The sequence below is a fragment of the Gavia stellata genome, chromosome 11 (genome assembly GCF_030936135.1).
Source record: "Gavia stellata isolate bGavSte3 chromosome 11, bGavSte3.hap2, whole genome shotgun sequence".
Taxonomy (NCBI): domain Eukaryota; kingdom Metazoa; phylum Chordata; class Aves; order Gaviiformes; family Gaviidae; genus Gavia; species Gavia stellata.
Window position 1 is genome coordinate 30,212,628 of NC_082604.1, and position 22,606 is coordinate 30,235,233.

Consider the following 22,606-nt stretch of genomic DNA (forward strand, 5'->3'; position numbering starts at 1 on the left):
GTGCGCTTGGGCCTTCGTGGGGAAAGCCCAGGTGCTGGACAGAAGTCAGCAATGCTGGTACGCCCTACCCAATCCGGTGATTCTGGGATGCTCCACGTGCAGTGCTGTTGGCAGATAATAGTGATGAGTACGAGGTGGAGAGGGGAGTGAGGAGCTGTGGGGCTTCTTCCAGTGCCATTTGGAAGATGCGCTTCCTCAAAGTTCCTGAATTCTGACTTTGTGCAAGCAGCGACGTACCGAAGTTTCCTTCGGCTTGGAGGGTTCACGTGTAACTTCCAATCCTGACTGCATATCATAATCTGGCATTCATTAGAGCATCTATGAAAATAGAACTGTAAAGTTCAGCAGCTCCGGAGCTACTAGAGCGCTAGGTAAGCGTGTCTTAAGGTATCTGCTAACCTTGTCTAACGCATGCTTCCAGTGGAACCGTGCCATCGGTCAAGTTTATCGCTGCTACAAACACCGTTCAGCAAAACGCCGGGAGCTGATGGCCTTGATCCAAAAAGGGAGGTAAGTCGCTCCCCAAAAGCGAAGCCTCCAGCCCGCTGCCCGGGCCCCGCACGACCCTCCCCGCCGCGGCAGACGCTGCCCGTTCCGCTCCTCGCTTGCGGGGCCGGCTGCTCTGCCACTTGCTCCGGCGGCGGCCCCGGAGGCCCCGGCGGGGCGGCGGCCGGGCCCGGGCGGGGGGCGCGGGGCGCGCAGCACCCCCGAGCGCGGCTGCGGCTGCCCCGGGGCGCGGCGGCGGCGGCGGCGGGCGCCTCTCCCGAGCCGCGCCGGGCCGAGCCGGCGGCGGGGGGCGCGGGCGGACCCCCCCAGCGCGGCGGCGCCTCCCGGCAGGCGGAGCCGGCGGCGGCGGCGCGCTCCCCCCCCCCGGGCCGGCCCGGCTCTGCCCCGGGGGAGCGGCCCCGCCGGGGACTGCGGCCGCCAGCGCGGCCCGGGGGAGCCGCCGGCGCGGAGGCCGCGCAGGTAGGGGCGGGCGGCCCCTGGGCCAGGTGCCGGCGCGGCCGCGGGCCCCGCGCCCGGGCGCAGGCGGGGCCGGGCAGGCGGAGGCCGGTGCCCGGGCGAGGCCCCGGGGAAGCGCCGCGGGCGGCCGCGCAGGCGGGCGGGGGCGCGGGGCCGCGGCACGGCGGCTCTGCGCGCGGGCTTTGAAATTAGTTAATTTTGCTTGGAATAATTGCTGGCAAGAAAGGAGCTGACGTGTTCCTTCCCCGGGATAAATTGCTAGCAGACGTATAAACGCTCGCATAACCGGGGTCGGGATGTAACGGCAGCCCAGTGCTGCAGCGGTCTCGTTTGCGTCCTTCGGAAAGGAAAACTTCACCTGTAAGCAGCAGCGCGTGGGGCACACCGCACTAAGACGAAGAAGTTTGAGGCTCTTCCTTTAGAACGCCAAACGTCTGAAAACCGAGGGGAAAACCAGGAGTTTTGGGTCTGTTTCGTGGGTTGGTCCCTCTTTCAAGCTGCCAAATTCTTCTTGCTCTTACAGCTTGAAAGTGAGCAACTCGGCACGGACGTCCCTAGAAACGCCTGCGCGTGCTGTTCTCCTCGCAGGAATCTGTCTGCGCCTTTGCCCCGGAGGATGCTGGCCTAGCCCTTCCCGCAGGATGAAGGCGACAGGCGGAGGCAGGCCCTGGTGGCTGGGGCCCCTGCTCGGCGCCTGCCTGGCCGCCCTCCCCGGCAGCACCGCCTGTCCCAGGCTCTGCGCCTGCTACGTCCCCACCGAGGTGCACTGCACGTTCCGGTACTTCACCGCCGTCCCGCCGCACATCCCTCCAAACGTGGAGCGCATCAATCTGGGGTATGTTTGACATTAAGATTTTAAATGTTCTAACCACTTGCCTTTCAACACTTCGCAAAGCACTAATTAAGAGTTTCCAGATTCAGGGCTAAAAATTAACCGAAGCAATACATGAATCGTAAGAGCTTGCTGTGCCGCAGCGTTCAGAAGTGGTTGCAGTCACAGCTGGCAAAGCCTAAGACCACCAACACCAAGTGGAAATTTTGGGGATGTCTCACAGGGCATGTAAGAACTTCAAAAAGTTTTGAACTTAAATGGATGCTTTTACATTACCCGAACATTGTGCATCTGTAACACGGAACTCAGGAGGAGTCGGAAATAGAGAGAATGCTTTTTGGGAAGAGATAAGCTCAGACAGCGGGCTGGAACATCTGTATGTGTATTAAAATCTTCAGGGACTTTGCTGTGACTTTAGAATGTCGCACAATGCTAGTGTCTATGCTTTTATCTATCGAGTTTATGGGAAATAACGCTTGGCTGAGTATTTCAGCCTCCAAAATGGTTCTGTTCTGTGAGTGGCTAAAAGGAACAGGGACTAGATTATGCCCAGGCTCGGCTGGCCCGTTAATGCAGTTTCCAGCAAGTGGCCTCTCTCATACAATCAAATGACGAGACCAGTCAGCAATATTTGGCTGAGCCTTGTACCACTTTTGAACGGCATAACCTTTGAATCGTCCATATATGTATGCAGAAAGTATAAAAGGAAGTTTTCATTGAACTCTTCCCCCTCATCTGCCTTCTGCTTCCAGGCAACACATCCAGATCCCAGCTCCTGACTCTGCCTGCCCTTTCCTTCCATTGATTTTGTCAGTGATGTTGTCCAGAAGTGCTGTACATGAAGTCGTACAATTAAGTACCAGTACTTTTGGAGGACTGTGGGTTAGCTGAGGTGTGGGACGTGTGTTTGAAATACATTAATTACTACTACGGAAAGGCCATCTGTCTGACTGGTGAATCAGTCCAACTTACTTGTCACCACGGGGCACAGGAGGTGTGACTGCAGCATGGGAAGAGTCCCTGCGATAGCTAATCAGGTCACGCAAGCGTGAGAGTAGTCACGAAGTCAAAGGCAGCGCAGAGCAGGTACTCAGTACTTGCCAGGCTTGCGCAACACCTACCAATTCTGGGGTAGTGTAGCATCACCACTGTCAACGCGCACGCGGGCTAGGCTTAGATGTGACCGATGGTAGAGCCTCCTATAGCGGTGCAGCTCTCACTTAAAGGGCGCTCTTTTTCATTTTTGGTTCCCTGTTTAAATCCAGCCTAGACTATCCATGCTGTATGTATGCTCATGGAAATCAGGGGAGGCTGAGGCCACGTCTGCATTAACAAGTAGTGTGCACCACTGAACACCTGTGGAGTGGAAATAAAACGCAAGATGTACAGCTGAAAAGGGCGGACAGCATAGTCCATAGCCGAGGACCAGGGAGGGACTGCAAGACACTCTGCAGAGCCCGCCTGCACTGTAGCCTAGGCACAGCCGTCGTCGTCCAGGTCCCAGGAGGAAGGTCACACCCCGGTACCCTTGGTTTTGCCTAGTTCCCAGTGGACAGCAAAGGAGGCTCGCTCTTGTTCACGGACCTCTCTGTGATGCTGCAGTGTTGGGAAAGCCCTCGATCAAAAGAGGCATCAGTGTATCCCCAGCTCTACCCTTACAGGAGCTCCTTGCTCTTCTACACTGAAGCCCAAAACTGGCATTCTTGTCTGCACATTTTCGCAGTTATTTTCCATATCCACTGTGAATACCGTCTTCAGAAAGCTGCCCTGGAAAAGTTACCAAATTTTGTGCTAACAGGAAGGAATGACTTAGAAGTTCGTCTTAGCAACCAGAAGTGCTATCTACCTTTATGCATTTCCAAAGAGTTGTTCTTTTGTTTTGGTTTTGTTTGTTTGTTTTAAAACTTGTGAAGATTAGCTGTCTGACTAAACCCGGGTCTGGGATGCAATCTTTGTTGCAGTTACAACAGCTTGCTTAAACTGACGGAAACAGATTTTTCTGGCCTGGAGAAACTGGAGTTACTGATGCTGCACAGCAATGAGATAAATGCAATCCCTGATAAGGTGTTCAGTGATTTATATTCGTTACAGGTAAGAACTAAATGACCTAATCTTAATTAGGAGATGACCTAGTCTTAACGTTTGTTATGACTTCTAAACAATCTACAGTAATACTGATAAATGGAAGCAGACCACTGGTCTGTAGCATTTTGGTTTCCTGTTTCTTATTGTATCCACGTGAAAGATGAGGGCCTTCAAGATCCAGTATCCTAATGGGAATGGTCTTTCCTTCCCAGGTGGGCATTCAGGTACAGTTTAAAGAGCGTGACAAACATATTGATAGATATCTGTCAGCAATATCTTAATGGGCAACTGCAGTTGAAACTCTCTTTCTCACAAGAGAGAAAGATTGCAGAGCCCCAAGTACTGCATCTGTGGTAGGAAACTTGTCTTTGGTTAATTTGTTGGTCAATTTTTTTTTTTTGAGGATTGTTTTCCATCCAGATTTCCCTTTCACTTCAGTACAGTATAGCCCTGTCCCCTTCTGCGTTAAAAATGGCTCCTACTGAACAGAAGCTGAACATACTACAAAGAAACGTTTTAATGCTTTAAAATAACTATAGTTCCTTGGGTTTATAATTTAATGTGTATTTGTGGACTTTTAAAATGTACTATTTGATGCCTGTTTTGTTCTTTAACTGAAATATTACCTATTTATAAAATATTACCTATATTTACATATATTGTAAAAAGTAGTAAATGGCCAGTGTCATAGAGGGATTCTGGAGCTGTCTCAGTATCTCACTGTGCCGTGTAGATGTGCCATGTAGTTATCCATATATAAAGAAGTACTTACATGATTATTTAGGAACAACCACTCCCAACTCATTCGATGTACAGGTAACACTTACTCTGCAGTTAGATTTCCATCTGGAGCGGTTATTAACTGCTATAGAAAGTTATCACAGCTACAACATTATTACTAAGAACATGAGAGACCTGAACTGTTCTGACAGAAAACATGGTCTTGGCTCAGTTGCTGGGTTTAGAGGATTAGGGGGCAGAGGTGGGAGGGAAAGGCAGAAACCAGACAAGCTTTGGAGCGTACAGATCTTCAGGTTTCATTAACCCTCATAAAGGGTAGTTCTGTGCCTGAAGGCTTGCTTGCTAAGTCCTTGCAACTGCCTTCATAAAACAAGCTTTATGAGGTCCTGTAAGCTGGTCCTCCCTTATCAACAAGCAAGATGGCAACACAGTTACAGACAGTTTTAATGGAATTATATTTGGCAAATAAAATAAACTTGCACGTAATTGTGATTTTGTACTTTTTTTCTTGCTAATTTTCAAAATACAGAATTTGTGACTGTAACAGTATAATTCTAACAGGAAAATTAACAACAAAAAGGCCGTCTCGGGTACCATATTTAATACTTCAGCAATATGCCAGATTTGTTCATCGCATAGTTACAAATTTGACTTCTAACCTGTCAGCAGCAAAATGGCACCTGAGAGCTGAGGTTTGGCAAGTACACACCTCACACAACACAAATCCTGAAACTGGGAACACACTTTGCAGTTCTGTTGGTTAAACATCAAACAAAATACACCGTTGCATGCATTTTTATAGTCATAGTCCTGGCTGGAACAAAAATCACTACCACAGTTTGTGGTCAGATTCTGCTTACCCTTTTCACAAGTGTGGTTTAATTGGGATTTTTTGAACGAGAAATAAGCATTGCTTTATTTTATTTTTTAATCACTGCATTTTGTAAATGTGACTGCTGAAGTGTCACCTGATGGACTGTTGGAAGAAGAAAGCATCCTCGTAGTCCTGCAACTTAACATTGCATTTAAAAATAGTTCCTCCTACGAAGTTTTTTTTCCGATCACCCACATTACTGGTCTGGTGAAGTACTTTCACTTCACAGAGTAACCATCAATCAAAATTTGTTAGGAGTCTTATAACAATGTAACATGGCTGAATATTATACACGTGTTACTTTTTCATCAACAGGTCTTAAAAATGAGTTATAACAAGGTCAGAGTACTTCAGCAGGATGTTTTTTATGGTCTAAAGAGCTTGGTACGGCTGCACATGGACCACAATAAAATTGAATTTGTAAATCCCAACGTTTTCTACGGACTCACATCACTGAGGTTGGTTCACTTGGAAGGAAATTTAATTAAGCAGCTTCATCCAGATACTTTTGTCACCTCGTGCTATAGCCAAATATTTAAAATATCCTTCATGAAGCACATATATTTGTCAGACAATGTGTTGACTTCACTACCACAAGAGATGTTTTCCTACGCATCTGAGCTAGAGAGCATTTACCTTCACGGAAACCCGTGGTCCTGTGATTGCAATCTACAGTGGTTTGCAGAATGGGCAAAAGAGAGACCAGGTGAGCTGAAGGCTTTGTTTATGCTTTTTAATCATGTTACAGCATCTTAGTCTTTCTGACAAAGGTAATTGTCCTTTATTTATTTATTCTCCCAGAAAAGTCTGGAAGACAGGGGTTTTGTTGGTGCGTGTAATCAGGATAAACAGATTAATACCATTCAGTTTCCCAGATTAAATGAATCTAGTGGTCTTAACCCGTTCCCAAGTGCAGCTTTCCTTAGTGGAACGTTTTCCTTGGCCAGGGCAAAGCTTCTGTGCACCAAGAGAATCCACAGGGAATAAGGAAGCTAATTTTTATGTAACTGGCAAGAGTGGAGGCCACATTGTACTCGAATCTTCGAAAAAGAAATGGGACTCAAAGACTTTCTCTGTCGCTGCCCTGAGCAGAGGTTGCACACGGTAGCGTAGTGTTTACCCCAGACTGCTCGGGCCCGTGTCTCTCAGGACAAAGCTATGGCCACGTACCACGGCAGAGCCCGCCTGCACGCTGTAGAACCACTGGGACAGGAGGACGCTGTACTGAGCTGTGAAAGCAACGGTCCTGAAGCAGTTTTATCCGTGAAAACTCACAGGTTTTCTTAGGTCACTTCAGGTTTTCACAGGTTTCTTTAAGATAAACTTTGTTAATATTCTATTCAAGAGAACACCCTGCTGGTAGCCATATGTCTTTTTTCATACTAAAAAATTGTATCACAAAAGCTTACTGCATTTTTCTTCCCTTCAGATGTTATAAAGTGCAAAAAAGACAGAAGTTCTGGTGCTCAGCAATGCCCAGTTTGTGCTAGTCCCAAAAACCGTAAAGGGAAAAGCTTAGTGGATATTCCTTCTGCATCTTTAACCTGCACTAAGCCAGCCATACAGGACTCCGTGAAATTTAAAAACCTCACAGTGCCCGATGATGGAGATTTCAGTTCCGTATCTGCCGAGGACTTCATAGCTCCTATAGGATCCATGGTTTTGAACATGACTGACCAAGCAGGAAGTCGAGGTAACTTGGTTTGCAACATCCAAAAACCTAAAGAAATGTCTCCCATCTCATTTGACAAAGACGGCAACAATACAGTACTCAAAACATCTTTCTCAGCATTCCTTGTGTGTGGCATTGATTATGAACATATTCAGCAGCTGTGGAGCATACTGGCACTGTACAGTAATTCTCCCTTAAAACTGGAAAGGAATGTCCTAGCAACTAACATGCATTTTATTAGTTACAAATACAAACAAATCTACTCTGAAAAAGACGAACTTTTTACCAATATTGAGACTGAACTGAGAGCTGAACCATCTTGGTTAATGCAAAGCAAAGTGGCATTACAGCTAGACAGGACGGCAACCACACTTAACACATTGCACATCCAGTACTTTACAGATGTGCGGATTATTTTGCCCAGTGCTGACAAAAAACAGGTGAGAAATAACTGGACCATCATCTCCAGGGACAACAAAACACAAATGGAGCACACTGTTCTAGTTGGGGGGAGCGTAGAACTAGAGTGCCGAGCAATTGGGGAACCAGCTCCTGCAATAGAGTGGATACTGGCTGATGGGAGCAAAGTTAGAGCTCCTTATATCAGCGAGGATGGAAGAATCGTAGTAGTTAAAACTGGAACATTCACGTTACGGACAGCTGATACTTTCGACGCTGGGCTTTATCACTGCATAGGCACAAATTACGACGACGCAGATACTCTCACATTTAGAATAACTGTGGTCGATCCTCACGTGGAGCACAATAGTGTAAATGGAGCCCAACTTTCCACGTTTGTTGGCAGCACGCTCTACCTTCCCTGTACATCCACTGCTGTTCCAGATGCTGCCGTTAGCTGGGTGTTACCTGAGCATGCGATTCTTCATCATTCTGTAGGAAACAAACATGTTTTTGACAACGGTACCTTGAGAATCCAAGGGGTCACAGAGCGAGACAGTGGCTACTTTAGATGTGTTGCAGCCAACCAGTATGGTGTTGATCTTTTGGTTTTCCACGTGCTAGTTAGAACGGCTGAAACCACTCTAAAGAAGCAGCACGTAGCTGCGGGAGAATGGGAAGAGGGCGACGGCTCTGGCAATGCAATGCTGGCCTCTGCTACAACACAGAAACATCCTTTAGCTACTCTAGCTACCTTGACAGCTAATCAGGAATCTGCTGCTGCAGCATCCAGGAATCGGGTCGCGCAGAGTGCACGTAAAAGGAACACCTATGGGAAAATGACTTACAGGCACTACAGGGACAAAATAAGCAGGCGGTTTAGAGGACAGAGAAGACAGTTTGTTTCCTCAGCCAGGAGAGTCGATCCACAGCGCTGGGCAGCCCTTCTGGAAAAAACAAAGAGGAACTCAACATTGATAGAAAAACGAGGAGCAGTTGCAACGAAACCACCTATTCAAGTCCGTAAGTTCTCAGAAGTACGTGGGGATGAGGAGGAAACATCTGGTGATCACATATCTCCAGAAGAAGAGTTCATGATACCAGTAACAGAGACGGCCACTGGATCTACTCCGGGGAGAGCAATGGAAAGCGTGATAACTGCAGGGCCTGAGATGACCACGAGTAACACTCCTGCTAGGAAAACTGCTCTCCTGGTTGCAGAGGCAGTAACTCCCCTACCCTCTCCTTTTTCACAGTTTCTGTCATCTGACAGCAGAAGGCCACAAACATACCTGAAACCTACAGTTACAAACTCATGGGAAAGATCTGACTTAAGTCAAATATTGGCAAATGGTATAAAACAATCAGCTGTGTCATATGGAGCAAGTAGAACATCTACACTCTTCCCTGCTGGGCAAAGGTTGGTATATTCTGGGGAAAGTAAAAACCAGCATTTAACATCTGTATCTACGACACCCCTGACAGATGTTGCAGACACCAGCAAGTCTGTAACTTCCCAAAACGCAGTGGGCAAGCTACATGTTTTTACTGAGTCTATTGATAAGATTTCCACCCAAACAGATCACCAGATACCTGTAGTGACAGTCAGTGAACGAAGTCCTGAATTTGGTCACATTTATTTTCATAGTACTCAGAAACGAGTAACTCCTAAGCCACCGTTGGCCTCAACTGTCATTGCTCATCAGCAAATTCGGATTAGTCAGGATGTTACAACTCGTACGCCCCAGGCCCAGCAGCAATATGGAAGACGAAGGAAAATTTCTGGTAGGAGACGAATTGTTAGACCAGGACATATTCCAAGTAGGAAAGAGCACAGATACAATTTTGGGAGGCCAGGATCTGTCAGAGGAAGTACAGCTGCGGCTGCAGATGTTCAACTGCATATGAAATACGTATCAAGTTTACAAACCTTAAATAATGTAAGCAGCTCCATCAACCCATTTAGCCCAGGAGCACCTCTGTCCTCCCCCTCTACCATGAATATGCCATTGGAGCACTCAGCAGGTACTCCTCAAAACACAGCATTCCTCAGGGAAGTGGAAAATGAACCTAATGCAAGGCAAAAAGCTGCTACGACAGTTGTGCCTTTCGTTACAAAGGGCACCCAAGATACCCCTCAATTGAAATTAGATACCAGTGCTCCATTTCAGACAAATACTGATAGAGTCCAACCTTATAGCATCAGACCACCAACAGTGGCAATCCACACAACTCATACCGCTACAGAAATTGCACATACCATAAGCACTAAGATGCCTTCTACCCTTGAATCAGTCTCACCCAGCATTAAGCCTAGAACCTCACCAAAAAATTCCCAAAGAGGAAAAATTACGTGGGAACGTCTCTTTGGAAGTGGTGCAGAAAAAGAGGTCCTGAAGAAGCTACCAAAACAACAGACAGGTACGGTTCCATCAACAGAGTTGTCGACCATGCTTCCTAAAACTACGGCAGCATTATCTATGTCCAAAATACCTCCTTTGCACTTTACACCCATTTCAACAGGTGGGAATCACAGCAATGGTTTCTGGTCTTTAAACAAACCTATTCATTATGGCAATGGTAAGTCAGAAGAACATCTTCCCACTGCAAAACCGCATTCTTACTCTCATCTTGCAACTGCTGCAACCAAAGAAACGGATGTAACAAGTGTGAAGCCAACAGTTACACCTATTATTACTCCGCAAACTGATACTAAAGTCATCAGAAGTAAAATATTCAGAATAGGAAGAAAGAGAGGTCAGAGGAGGAAGAGGCCCCCTAAAGCATCTACTTCACAAAGCGTGACTGCAGGCCACAGCACTGCAGCGATTCCCTCTGTGAATACGGCCACGCCTGCCGTGACAACAGTTAAATCATTAATTACGCCTACAAGTCTTACGCCTGCAAAACCTCTCTCTGAGAGCGCAAGTGCAGCCTCAGCAACAGAAATGCCAGCACTGTGGATCCTTAGCACACCAGAGGCACCTCAGCACGTGCCCACAGCAACTGCGCAGGCGTCAGCGATGCCTGTCACACGGAGGAACATCCAGCCAGCCACATCACCACCCGACAGTCGTATCGCTCAGGGCCCCACCACGCCAATCCAAACCACACCACTGCTTTCAGAGCCTTTCAGTGCCACAAGCACAGGACCTGCCACAGTCTGTGCAACGTCTGGGTCAGAACCGGCTCAGCAAATCAAAGCCACCACAGCGGCAGGTGAAAAATCACACCCAAAAATGGAAGAGAGAGTTATCCAAGAAAACCACATAGCACAGCCCACATTCCCAGCAAGAACCAAGTCAAGTACCAGAGTTCCTGCTGCAACCAGAGACATCACTCCTCCCAGCGCTCAGCATCCCACCCCACTGCCAGCCTTAACAGCAGTTGTGCCGCCTGCACGTGCTGCGAGAACCACCTCGCCTCCACGGGGGGAAATCAAATTCTGGCAGAAGCCCTCTGCAAAAGTCACAGAGAGAGGCAACACATTGACAGTTAATGCACTGACCATACCGAAGGCATCACAGATCGCGACTCCGTATGCTCCGCTGTGGGGAAGGCACAAGGAGAGTTCTGTCAAAGGCTGGTCTGAAAAGAGACAAGTTCAAGAAACTACTACCACCAATCCTATAGCCTTGGGCTCTTTAAGCAGAAATCATTTTGCAAAGCCCAGAATAATTGGAGGAAAATTAGCTGCTTTTACTGTGCTAGCTAATTCAGATGCTTTTATTCCTTGTGAAGCTACCGGTAGCCCCCGTCCAACAATACAGTGGACCAAGATATCATCAGGTAAGCTTGATAAACCTCTCTAGAATTGACCTTCCATTATAGTCTTGTAATTTGGCAGATGTTTTGTGTGCCAAACTCAAGTATTGCTTCATTTAAGAGTACCGTGAAGTATCAGTGAAAAGATGAACTTGGAAACAGTGAGAAAGAAAGATATCCCAGCACACTTGCTGGAGTGTCTTACTACTCATTATGAAACAGTTCTTTAGGGAGATTAAAAAAAAAAGAAAGATATAATCTGTATTTGACTATAATTCTGTGCTTATTGTGAGAAGATTTCAACAGTTATTGTATGTTACCTGCTATTTCGGAACAGTGAGACAAGTGAAAAGAAAAATCTGTCTGTGGTAACAAACCGTCAAATCAAGTTAAAGCTATGCCAAAATATTTTTGGATATGCAAAGCCCCATCTGCTTTATCCAAACTTCACCTCTACTGAGGACTGAGTTTTGGGTTTACTTTAAAGCTTTGTCACTGTATAAGCAAAATACTATTATTTCTCTGTTTCTTACCACTATTGTCTTGGTTATTTGGGCAAAGTAGACCAGGATGGGAAAAGCGTTTTCAGGGACTGAGTAAAAAGAAACAGAAGAGAGAGGTTCTGACGTGCTGCGCTGTGGTCCCCTTGCTTCTGTAGGGACCGATGCTCTGGAGAGCCGAGCTGACGGCAGATGGATGGTGTTTGCCAACGGAACGCTCTTCATTGCCCAGGTGGGCCTGGAGGACCGCGGGCAGTACCTGTGCACCGCGGCCAATGCACACGGCGTGGCACAGCTCCTGGTCACCTTGTCGGTAGTGGCCTACCCACCTCGCATCACCGGTGGCAGGTGGCAGCTCCTCACCGCTCACTCCGGAAAGCCCTTGGCAATGAAGTGCAGAGCTGAGGGCAGGCCTCCTCCCACCGTCTGGTGGGTTCTAGCAAATAAAACGCACATCTCTGACTCTTCCACAGGAAATAACAAAGTTCATGTGGAACCAGATGGCACTTTAATTATCAAGGAAGTCACTGTTTACGACAGGGGCCTCTACACATGCATGGCTAAAAACCCCGCGGGCACTGACACGCTGGTTGTAAAACTGCAGGTCATTGCGGCACCTCCCGCTATTCTGGAAGAGAAGAGACAACGCGTTGAAGGAATGATGGGGGAAGATCTGAAACTCCCTTGCACCGTGAGAGGGAATCCTCAGCCCAGTGTCCACTGGGTCCTCTTCGACGGCACCGTGGTGAAACCTCTGCAGCTTGTAAATGCAAAGCTGTTCCTGTTCTCCAACGGTACCCTCCACCTCAGCAGCATCGCCCCTTCTGACAGCGGGAATTACGAGTGCATAGCCACAAGCTCGACTGGCTCGGAAAGGAGGGTGGTGAGCCTCGTGGTGGAACACCGAGATACGCTTCCAAAAATAGCTGCCGCCTCTCAGGAAATGACTCAGTTGAATTTTGGGGATAAGTTGCTTCTGAACTGCACAGCGACTGGGGAGCCAAAGCCCAGGATCATCTGGAGGTTACCCTCCAAGGCAGTTGTTGACCAGTGGCACAGGTAGGAGTCTTTTTCCCCCACCTCTTTGAAACTTCAAACGCTGTCTTCTCTGGTGCTCGTATAAGAGACTGTTACATCACTGAAACAATACATTGTGAACTAAATTCCCTTTTAAATGTTTAACAATGGTGAAAATCTGTGGTGATGGCTTTTTATGACACATCTAATAACAGACCTCATCAATTGTCATAAGTGGGTGAGGTCTTACCAAAAGGGATACAAGTTGTATTTGAATTAAGGAAACTGATGTTAATCATACATTGGCTGAAATTTGGTCATTTTATAGGAGGAAAAGTTATTTACAAGAGATTTGCGAAGTAAGACTCAGGGGGAAGAGGCTTCTGTAGTCTCTGCCAAGTGTCCCTTCGAGGGTCCCACCCCCACCCCCCCTCCCACGGTAACACCGCCCCTTCGCTCTGGGAGGGACAGTTGCAGGTCAGGGTGTTCCTAGCAGGCTCATGAGAACTTGCAGCTGGGCTGAGGAGGGAGGTCCAGGCCCTGCCCTACTGCAGGACAGGCAGCCAGGGAGGAACCACTCGGTGCCAAGTATCCTTCTGGACCACACGCAGCAGCACTGCCAGCTGCCCCTGGCTGGGGGCAAGTGCTGCGGGTTATCTGCAAGGAGAAGCACGAGGGAGAGGAGCAGAGGCCGGCGGGTCGAGGGACGTAAGGTTCAACAGGCTCATTTGTCCACAGAACAGTTTTCAGGAAGGCAGAGGTGGCGTGGTGCAGCTTTGCACGCCTGGGTAGAGTCAGCAAGCACGTGCACATCCACGTGACAACAAAAGCGGCAGCTACATCAGGTTATAGCCCGCCGGGTCGGCGGGTGGTGTGGACACAGCGCCTTTGGAGAGAGCTTCTGTATCTTATCAGGCTGTTAATACTGTCAGTCACTTTTAGTGCTCAGTATTCACCTCCAGTGTTTGTTCTGTAATTCTTTTCCTCTTTTTCCCCCTGCAACAGAATGGGAAGTCGAATCCATGTGTACCCCAATGGATCCTTGGTTATTGAGGCAGTTACTGAAAAGGATGCAGGTGACTATTTGTGTGTCGCAAGAAACAAAATAGGAGATGATCTGATACTGATGAAAGTCAGCATCACAATGAAACCAGCCAAGATTGACCAGAAACAGTATTTCAAGAAACTGGTGCCATACGGAAAAGATTTCAAAGTGGACTGCAAGGCCTCTGGGTCACCCACACCAGAAATATCCTGGAGTTTGCCAGATGGGACGGTGATCAATAACGCGATGCTGGCAGATGACAGTGGACGCAGGACTCGCAGATACGTCCTTTTTGACAATGGAACTCTGTATCTCAACAAAGCTGGAGTAACAGAAGGAGGGGATTATACCTGCTATGCGCAAAACACACTGGGAAGAGATGAAATGAAGATACGCGTCACGGTCATCATGTCAGCCCCTCAGATAAAGCACAATTACAAGACATATGTTAAAGTGAAAGCTGGAGATACGGCATTACTGGACTGTGAAGCTGCTGGAGAACCCAAGCCAAAAATATTCTGGTTGCTACCGTCCAGTGACATGATCTCCTCGTCAACAGCCAGACACTTCCTGCACCTCAATGGCTCTCTATCAGTCCGTCAAGTCAAACTGTTAGATGCTGGGGAGTATATGTGTGTTGCTCGTAATCCTGGAGGGGATGATACAAAATTGTATAAACTGGATGTTGTTGCTAAACCACCTATCATAAATGGCTTATACGTGAACAAAACAATCATGAAGGTGACGGCAGTGAAGCATTCAAAGAAACAAATTGACTGTAGGGCAGAAGGGACACCTCCCCCTCAGATTATGTGGATCATGCCTGATAATATTTTCCTAACAGCTCCGTATTACGGGAGCAGGATTGTAGTACACAAGAATGGGACACTTGAGATTCGGAACATAAGGCTTTCTGACACAGCAGATTTTATCTGTGTGGCACGTAATGATGGAGGAGAGAGTATGTTGGTGGTGCAGCTGGAGGTATTAGAAATGCTAAGGCGACCGATGTTTAAAAATCCATTCAATGAAAAAATAATAGCAAAACCTGGACAAGCTACCACATTGAATTGTTCTGTGGATGGAAACCCACCACCTGACGTAAGCTGGATGTTGCCTAATGGCACGTGGTTTTCCAGCAGCATCAAGACCTCCCAGTTCCTCACAGGAAGCAACGGTACCCTTACCATCTATAATCCTGATAGAGACAAGGTGGGAAAGTATCGCTGTGCTGCCAGGAATAACGTTGGCTATATCGAAAAGCTGATCATCCTGGAGGTTGGCCAGAAGCCCAACATTCTCACTCGCCCAGCGGGGCCAGTGAAGGGCATTAGCGGGGAGTCATTATCGCTTCACTGCCTGTCTGATGGGAGTCCCAAACCAAATACGGCGTGGACTCTGCCAGGTGGCTCCGTGCTGGATCGACCGCAGATCAACAGGAAATACGCACTGCTGGAAAACGGTACTTTGGTTGTACGAGAAGCCACCATTCACGACAGAGGAGATTATGTGTGTAAGGCCCACAATAATGCCGGAGATTCCTCTATAACTGTTCCTGTCGTTATTGTAGCCTATCCCCCGAGGATTACGAACAGACCACCGCAGACCCTACACACGATGCCGGGTGCAACGCTTCAGCTCCACTGCACAGCTCTGGGAATACCCAAACCAGAAATTACCTGGGAATTACCTGGCCACTCGGTACTCTCTACAGGTCACCAAGGCCGAGCATCTGGGAGCAAACTGCTTCGCCCCCCGGGGACATTACTCATCCAGAACCCCCGACCCTCAGATTCTGGCGCATACAAGTGCACAGCAAAGAACCATCTTGGCAGTGATTTCGCAGTAACATATGTTCATGTCATCTGAAATAAGAAATACAGCATGAGTGATTGTTAACAAAGTCTACAGCTGGACTGAGTTTATTCTTGGAATAAGTTTAATCAAAGGCAGCCGTAGGCATGTAAGTGCCTAAATACATTTACAGTATTCAGTCTGCAATGACCGTGCAAAAAAAGAGAGGAAGGGCTTGGGGGAGATCAGATCTAGCATTATACCTAGCATTGGTTCTTTCAGTGATGAAAGAGACTCAAATAAAAACAAAATTAAGGCACTTCCACTCTGCTAACAAACACTGAATATCAAAGAGAATTACTTTCTGGAAACTTACCTAGAGATCTTCAGTAAAGGATAGACTTTTTCATATTAGTTTAATCTTGTATGACTATCATGAGCATGGATCACATAAAACAAGAGTATCTGAGAACCAAAGAGGAGATTTTATTGTGATGCAGATTACCTTCTTAATATGTTTGAATATTTAGTATGTTTTTTAAATAAATATTCAGTGGTGAAACAAGTAGTGAAGTATTTTTAATAATACAGCTCCGTTTCACACAGTCTTTTTTGCCGAACTTTGGGATGATACATACAGAACAACTTTGTTCTCATTTTTAAACGAGAGAGTAAGCTCTGTTTAGCACTGTTTAGAAAAGGTGTACAGACCGCATGTAGAAACACTCCAGCTTGGTATCATTTTCCTTTTGTCACAAAAGCATTTTTTAAAGATTTCTCACTAGAAAACAATTGCATCCATTTGCCTATAAATTCAGAATTCTGCTTTCTCAATTCAGTAGATAGGTCTAAGAAGGCAGCTTCTGTACATGAGGGAAAAATGCCTTCACAATGGTAGGAAATGGTTACCTACACATTTTACACTCATGAATCACAGCTGGGACTGGTCAAATCAATCTTTAAAAAATTAAGCCAGTAACTAAAGCTCAGAGTTTCTTATTTTCTTCCTAGGAGAGAGATTAATGTCAGGACAGAGGGGTCAAAAGACATGCAATGCAGCCTTTCCCCTTAAATTTGCAAATTCAGGACCTATGCGTCTCATGGAAGAAACTGCGCTGCCTCTATGGTCCCAGCTCGTCCCGCGGCCGGCGGCGCCCGGCACTGCCTGATCCCGTTGGAGCGGACAAGAGAGGGCACGGCTGAAGCCAGAGCTGTTGGAGGAGAGTGGTCTCTTCATCCATTACAGAAAGCCTGATGGATGGATGTATGAAGGGTTCAGCATAACCATCCCCTGCCTCGTGAACAGTTCCAGCTGTTTACATCATTTAAAATAATAAAAGATCCAAGAACTGTAACGCGTCTTTTTTGGGCCTGTACGATCTACCGCTTACAAGAAGCATCCCCAATGAAACTGCTCAGCGCTAACACGACAGCAGCATCTGAACCGCTTGCGCTGACATCTCGTGGCAGCAGCTGATCAGCACACGAGACACTCATCAGTGAGAAAATATTCAAATGCCAAGGGCTAAATGCAGATTGTAACTCATTTCACCACATCACAATCAACCTGGGGAATTTTTATTTTTTTTTTATTTAAGACTATAACCTCAGCTTGGATTGCTTTTGTGCTGGTTCGATTGTTTCCTGATGTCAACTACAAACAGGTTGCTGTGCGCTTGTTCCCTCCTTCCACAGTGTTGATGGAACAGTAGCCACAAAATGCTTGGCTTGCACAAACCTCACGGATTAGTATCTGTAATAGCTTTAGCTCCTATGAAGAACAGTAAATCTCCTTAAAAAAACCTGAACAGAAACAACTTTTGCATGAGTAAGACTTACCTGACTATTGTAAAAGCCAGTCAAAATCTACTTTTCTACAGATTTCGGTGTAGTGAGTATTATTTCATTAGCTGGTGGTACTGCCTCCTGAGTCCTCTGAAGCTTGCGCAGTGCAGTCTTCCCCACTCCCCAAAAGCACCTGACTGTGATACCATCTAGAAACAATTCGTATGGTAAATTAAGCAAATGGAGTTAATACAAAACAGGGAAAAAATATTCCTATGTATATTTTAAATGCCCTGCATGTTCTGCTTTCAAAATGAATGTATTTAAAACAATAATCATATAGACTAACTCCTAAGTTACATAAAATAGTAGTAAATCTATTCTGTTTTTTCAACTCCAATATGAGCAAAGTTATGATATATTTGTACAGATTTGAATAATAACGATTTGTTTGCAGTAATTTTGATTTGTAATTTACGAGTGGTTTCGCACTCAGCTGGTAACACATAATGCCTTACACTGCTGAAACTCACCCAGCAATCAAGACTCAAACCCGGAATTTGGAACACTTACCACACGACGATGTTGGGAGCAGACACAGGTAACAGGACTAACTCCTCGAGGGCGACGTCGGCGCAAAGAGCTGTCAGCTACAGAAGCGCTGAAACCACCGAAAGGGCTTCGGTGGCTTTTCCACCCTCACTTTGTGAAAGCTGGTACGAGACTTGTTACTGAAGGCATCGAGCGGGACATGGAGATTCGCTGCACGTGAGGCTTTACCAGGAGGTGACCTCCCTACGCGAGTGGAGCAAAACCCGCTTTGACTGTTAGTACGTTGTGCACTCCGTTAGAACTGGAAGTTCACCAGTTAACTTTATATTAAAAAGACCAAATGTGAAACATTGCTATTTCTCGTAGGTTTATTAACGTTACATTGTGGCTTTTAATATAAACTTTAAGAAGTTCTAATACAAGCAATAAACCCACTTCAGCACCTTCTTACCACAATGAGAGCAAGAGAAAATTGGTACTTTAAACAAAGAACTTTATAAAGTGCATATGAAAATTACAGTGAAATAAACACAATTTAAACTGATGCTTGTTCTACCAACAAAGAAAGAGGTGAACATTTTAATGAACAAATTAACTTTTATGCCAAAATCGGAAGTGCCTTTCAGTTCAGTAGTTTGGTCCAGTGCAGTTCTTAAAAAAAACCAAAACAAAAAACCCAAAAACTAATAAAAAAACCAAAAAAGTGTTTCCCACAAATAAATAAATCCAGCATTCTCTGTCCTCTTTGAAAGTAACAGGACCTAAAAAGCACCAAATTCATAAAATCTGCAATAACATTCTTCAAATAGGCCCACGAGTCCATACATTTAAATCTAGTTAAACGCAAAAAAAAAATCCCCAAACCCAAAAACCCCACCTTGTTACATATTCACATCAACTGCAGCACAAAAAATAATCATTGAAATAATAAGAGAAGAAAACTAAAGTCTGCTTTCTAGCAATAACTAGTGCATTGAATTTTGAATGTTCTGTTCTTCAGTGCAAACGTAACACGACGTCTCCCTCCCATCTCTGATTTAGAAGTGTGAAGGATGCCCATAATGGTTCACTCCTTGTTGTGGCTGATTACCTGGTTGATAAAGCAAAGGGAAGTGTTTGTGCCTCTACAGACATACAGAAAAATACCTGTATTTCACGCAGCGGTAGCAAACCGCAGTCAATACATTCCCTCATATACCTAACGCACACAAGAGGTGCTCGTTTCCTCGGGGACTTTGCCTGCAGTAGGACTATAGAAGCGAGGGGAGAAAACATGCAGCAAATTGTGACTGGGCCACCAGCCCCAGCCCTGTGGGTGACTGGGGCTTCTCTGGAGACCAGCAAAAATCTGTGGGATGCACTAGCACCAGAATTTTAGTATTACATCACCACTGGGATGGGTAACCAGCCGTCAGTAGGTAAATTACTTGCATGTATATATGGCAGCATTTAAATAGGCAGAACATCTCCAGAAAGATAACTGCATATTCAAATATACATACGTATTTACGTACATCTGTGCACACTCACACTTACTTGAGAGCTGCTTCTGGAGCTGCCTGACCAGCGCCGCTGTCTGTTGTTGCTGCTGTGTCTGTTGTAAGCCTTGCCGTGGAAACTGCAAAAGAAACATGAAGGATGAAAGAAACAGGCGCAGCGCAAGTGCCATGTCAGGTAACCACAGAAGCGTTCCACTTGCGCGACCCCCTCAGCTGCTGACAGAGCCGGTGGAGGGGACAGCAAGGAGGCAGGCGGGCCTCTGCAGCAGGTCCTGACCGGATTTTAACAGCACGGTAAGGACACAAGGAGCACACTCAGAACTTACAGAACATTTGTTCTCTTCATTCCCTGAAATCTCATACACTTCCAGTTGTGTTACAGGCGTCACACGTGTCCAGCCAGACACAAGGGACAGAGTCAGTCTCCGCCTTTTCCACCTCTGGAGAGGCCAGGATTCATCCTGCAAGTCACTCTAAGCAGCGTTACTGTCTGCGTTGTTCAAAGACAAGGCAAATCAAAACTGCAACTCAAAATTAACAGCCTTTTTAGCATTTTTAAACACTTACATGTAGTTGAAGCACAACAGTCAAAGAAGCTTCAGAAAAATATTTTTCCCAGGGCAACGGCACTTCAGGTAAGAAGAAGGGTAAGCACAAAGCACACGGTCATTGCGCCGCATGCCCGCTGCAGGGCTGCAGGTGCACACCCAGTTCTCGGCTCCAGTGGAATGGAGACAGATCAGTGCCCAGCCAACTGGGCCAACTCCTCCGCTCAGCAAAACAATCATTGTTCTGATCCTTACCCGAAGCCCACGGGGATCGAGACAAGGCCCTTCCAGCCCATGGCATTAAGCACAACAGGATTAGACACAAAAAGCTTCCAAAGAAATCCTCTGTTAATGAATTAAACCATGACTTCAATCACTTTGAAAGTACCCTGGGTGTAAATGCATTGACTTTCACAAATTTGCACCCTATTTACACTTACATCAAAGCAGAATTTAGTCTTTAATTGGTCCATCTGACAGCATGCATTATTCCCTACCTATCTGACCTATGAAGTCTGTTTTTCAAGTAAGGATGGGTAGGAGAAAAAGCACCACTTCGCTTTCCACGCTTGTGGCTGTCATTCGGAAGAAAATCATTCTCTGTTAACAACTTCTATTGATCATCTACCTGTATGTCAGAGTACTAACTATATCGCACACCACGCTACTGAATTTTGACAGACAGACCTGACACAGACCGCCTGTGTGGGTACCGGTGGGATGGGCACCTCTGGTGCCCAAGGTCTGCCTGTACAAGAAGCCTTTCCTCCCTTGGAAAAGGCATCACCCGTATGAAAGAAAAACATCTGTGCAGCAGCTATCTCAAACTCCCGAGGACAGAGAGCTGACGGCACAGCTCCCTCATGCTTACCTACTCCTGGGAGGGAAATCGTGATGGATGAGGTACTGCTACACTAGCAAGCACAACCCAAACCAAGCCTTCACCATCTACTGTCTGTTTTACCCTCAGGGCCTCTAAGCTCTCTAGATCTGGTTCCTAAGTCCCGGAATTTTCCTTCTCATTAGATTTGGTGAAAATGCATGTGCCTCTAATTAAGGGATTTTCTTGTGCCTCTGCACAAGGATACACAATACACCTGACCAGTTTGAAAACCTGATCCGCTGAATTAAAATGGAGTTATTCAATACCCTAATAACATCATATGTGCTACAGAAAACGCCCATGCTTTGTTTCAGTGAAACCTTTTGCTTACTGAAGGGAGTTTCAGTGTTTTACAAGACTTCAGCATCTTTTCCCTTTCTGAAACCAAATCCTTCACTTAAAATACATTGTGTAATCTTCTGGCTAACAGTCCTTAGTAAATGCTGAGGTTAGTCAAAAGTATTAACCACACCGGGGTTTCTCGGGGACACGAAACCAACACCCAGAAAGCTTCCCACTGTGCTAAGTGCTGGAAGAGGAGCCTGCAGCCAGGCAGGTGCTCTGTCTCTGTGACAGTCTCTCCCATGCAGTTTGTTCAAGATATAAACATTATTAAGAAAAACTCAAAAATGGATTAAAATGATCTTTCAGTAGCCATCAGATAAACATCTGTATTGGGTTTGCGTGGCAGCACTTTGTTAGCGGGGGGGCTACAGGGGTGGCTTCTGTGAGAAGCTGCTAAAAGCTTCCCCTATGTCTGATAGAGCCAATGCCAGCCGACTCCAAGACGGATCTGCCACTGGCTAACACTGAGCTAATCAGCAACAGTGGTAGCGCCTCTGTGATAACATATTTAAGAAGGGGGGGGAAAAACTGGAATGAGGCAGCCGGAGAAAAGAGGAGTGAGAATATGTGAGAGAAACAACTCTGCAGGCACCAAGGTCAGTGAAGAAGGAGGGGGAGGAGAGGCTCCAGGCGCCGGAGCAGAGATTCCCCTGCAGCCCGTGGTGAAGACAACGGTGAGGCAGGCTGTCCCCTGCAGCCCATGGAGGTCCACGGTGGAGCAGATATCCACCTGCAGCCCGTGGAGGACCCCACGCTGGAGCAGGTGGATGCCCGAAGGAGGCTGTGATCCTGTGGGAAGCCCATGCTGGAGCAGGCTCCTGGCAGGACCTGTGGAGCCGTGGAGAGAGGAGCCCACGCTGGAGCAGGTTTGCTGGCAGGACTTGCGATCCCGCGGGGGACCCACGCTGGAGCAGTCTGTTCCTGAAGGACTGCACCCCGTGGAACGGACCCATGCTGGAGCAGTTCGTGAAGAACTGCAGCCCGTGGGAAGGACCCACATTGGAGAAGTTCGTGGAGAACTGTCTCCCGTGGGAGGGACCCCACGCTGGAGCAGGGGAAGAGTGTGAGGAGGAAGGAGCGGCAGAAACGTGTGATGAACTGACCGCAACCCCCATTCCCCGTCCCCCTGCACCGCTCAGGGGGAAGAGGTAGAAAAATCAGGAGTGAAGTTGAGCCCGAGGAAGAAGGGAGGGGTGGGGGGAAGGTGTTGGGTTTTTTTTAAGATTTGGTTTTACTTCTCATTATCCTACTCTGGTTTTGATTGGTAATAAATTAAACTAATTTCCCCAAGTCAAGTCTATTTTGCC

General features: G+C 46.8%; 2 protein-coding genes across 2 annotated transcripts in view; one reads left to right on the forward strand and one right to left on the reverse strand.

Moving 5' to 3' along the window:
• The first annotated feature begins 1,604 nt into the window (after window positions 1–1,604).
• On the forward strand, window positions 1,605–15,762 carry IGSF10 (immunoglobulin superfamily member 10). The gene is made up of 8 exons (XM_059822883.1): window positions 1,605–1,798; window positions 3,757–3,886; window positions 5,811–6,201; window positions 6,925–9,687; window positions 10,195–10,377; window positions 10,435–11,355; window positions 11,990–12,890; window positions 13,854–15,762. Exons 1-8 carry the CDS (start codon window positions 1,605–1,607, stop codon window positions 15,760–15,762), a joined length of 7,392 nt encoding a protein of 2,463 aa, XP_059678866.1.
• Window positions 15,763–18,887: 3,125 nt separating this feature from the next.
• The window catches only part of MED12L (mediator complex subunit 12L), a 155,016-nt gene continuing 151,297 nt past the window's right edge, over window positions 18,888–22,606 (reverse strand). Inside the window, exons 43-44 of the mRNA XM_059822799.1 lie at window positions 19,561–19,642; window positions 18,888–19,114 (exon numbers count right to left, since the gene is read on the reverse strand). Coding sequence (XP_059678782.1) covers window positions 19,062–19,114; window positions 19,561–19,642 — 135 coding nt within the window. The 3' untranslated portion in view covers window positions 18,888–19,061. The remainder of the gene's footprint in view (window positions 19,115–19,560; window positions 19,643–22,606) is intronic.

Bases quoted from the DNA above. Each gene is read 5' to 3' on its own strand.
- IGSF10 (XM_059822883.1), top strand. From the start codon at position 1,605: ATGAAGGCGACAGGCGGAGGCAGGCCCTGGTGGCTGGGGCCCCTGCTC. The intron at 3,887-5,810 runs GTAAGAACTAAA...TTTCATCAACAG, and splicing joins GTGATTTATATTCGTTACAG to GTCTTAAAAATGAGTTATAA. The intron at 9,688-10,194 runs GCACCCAAGATA...ATTCTTACTCTC, and splicing joins TGTGCCTTTCGTTACAAAGG to ATCTTGCAACTGCTGCAACC.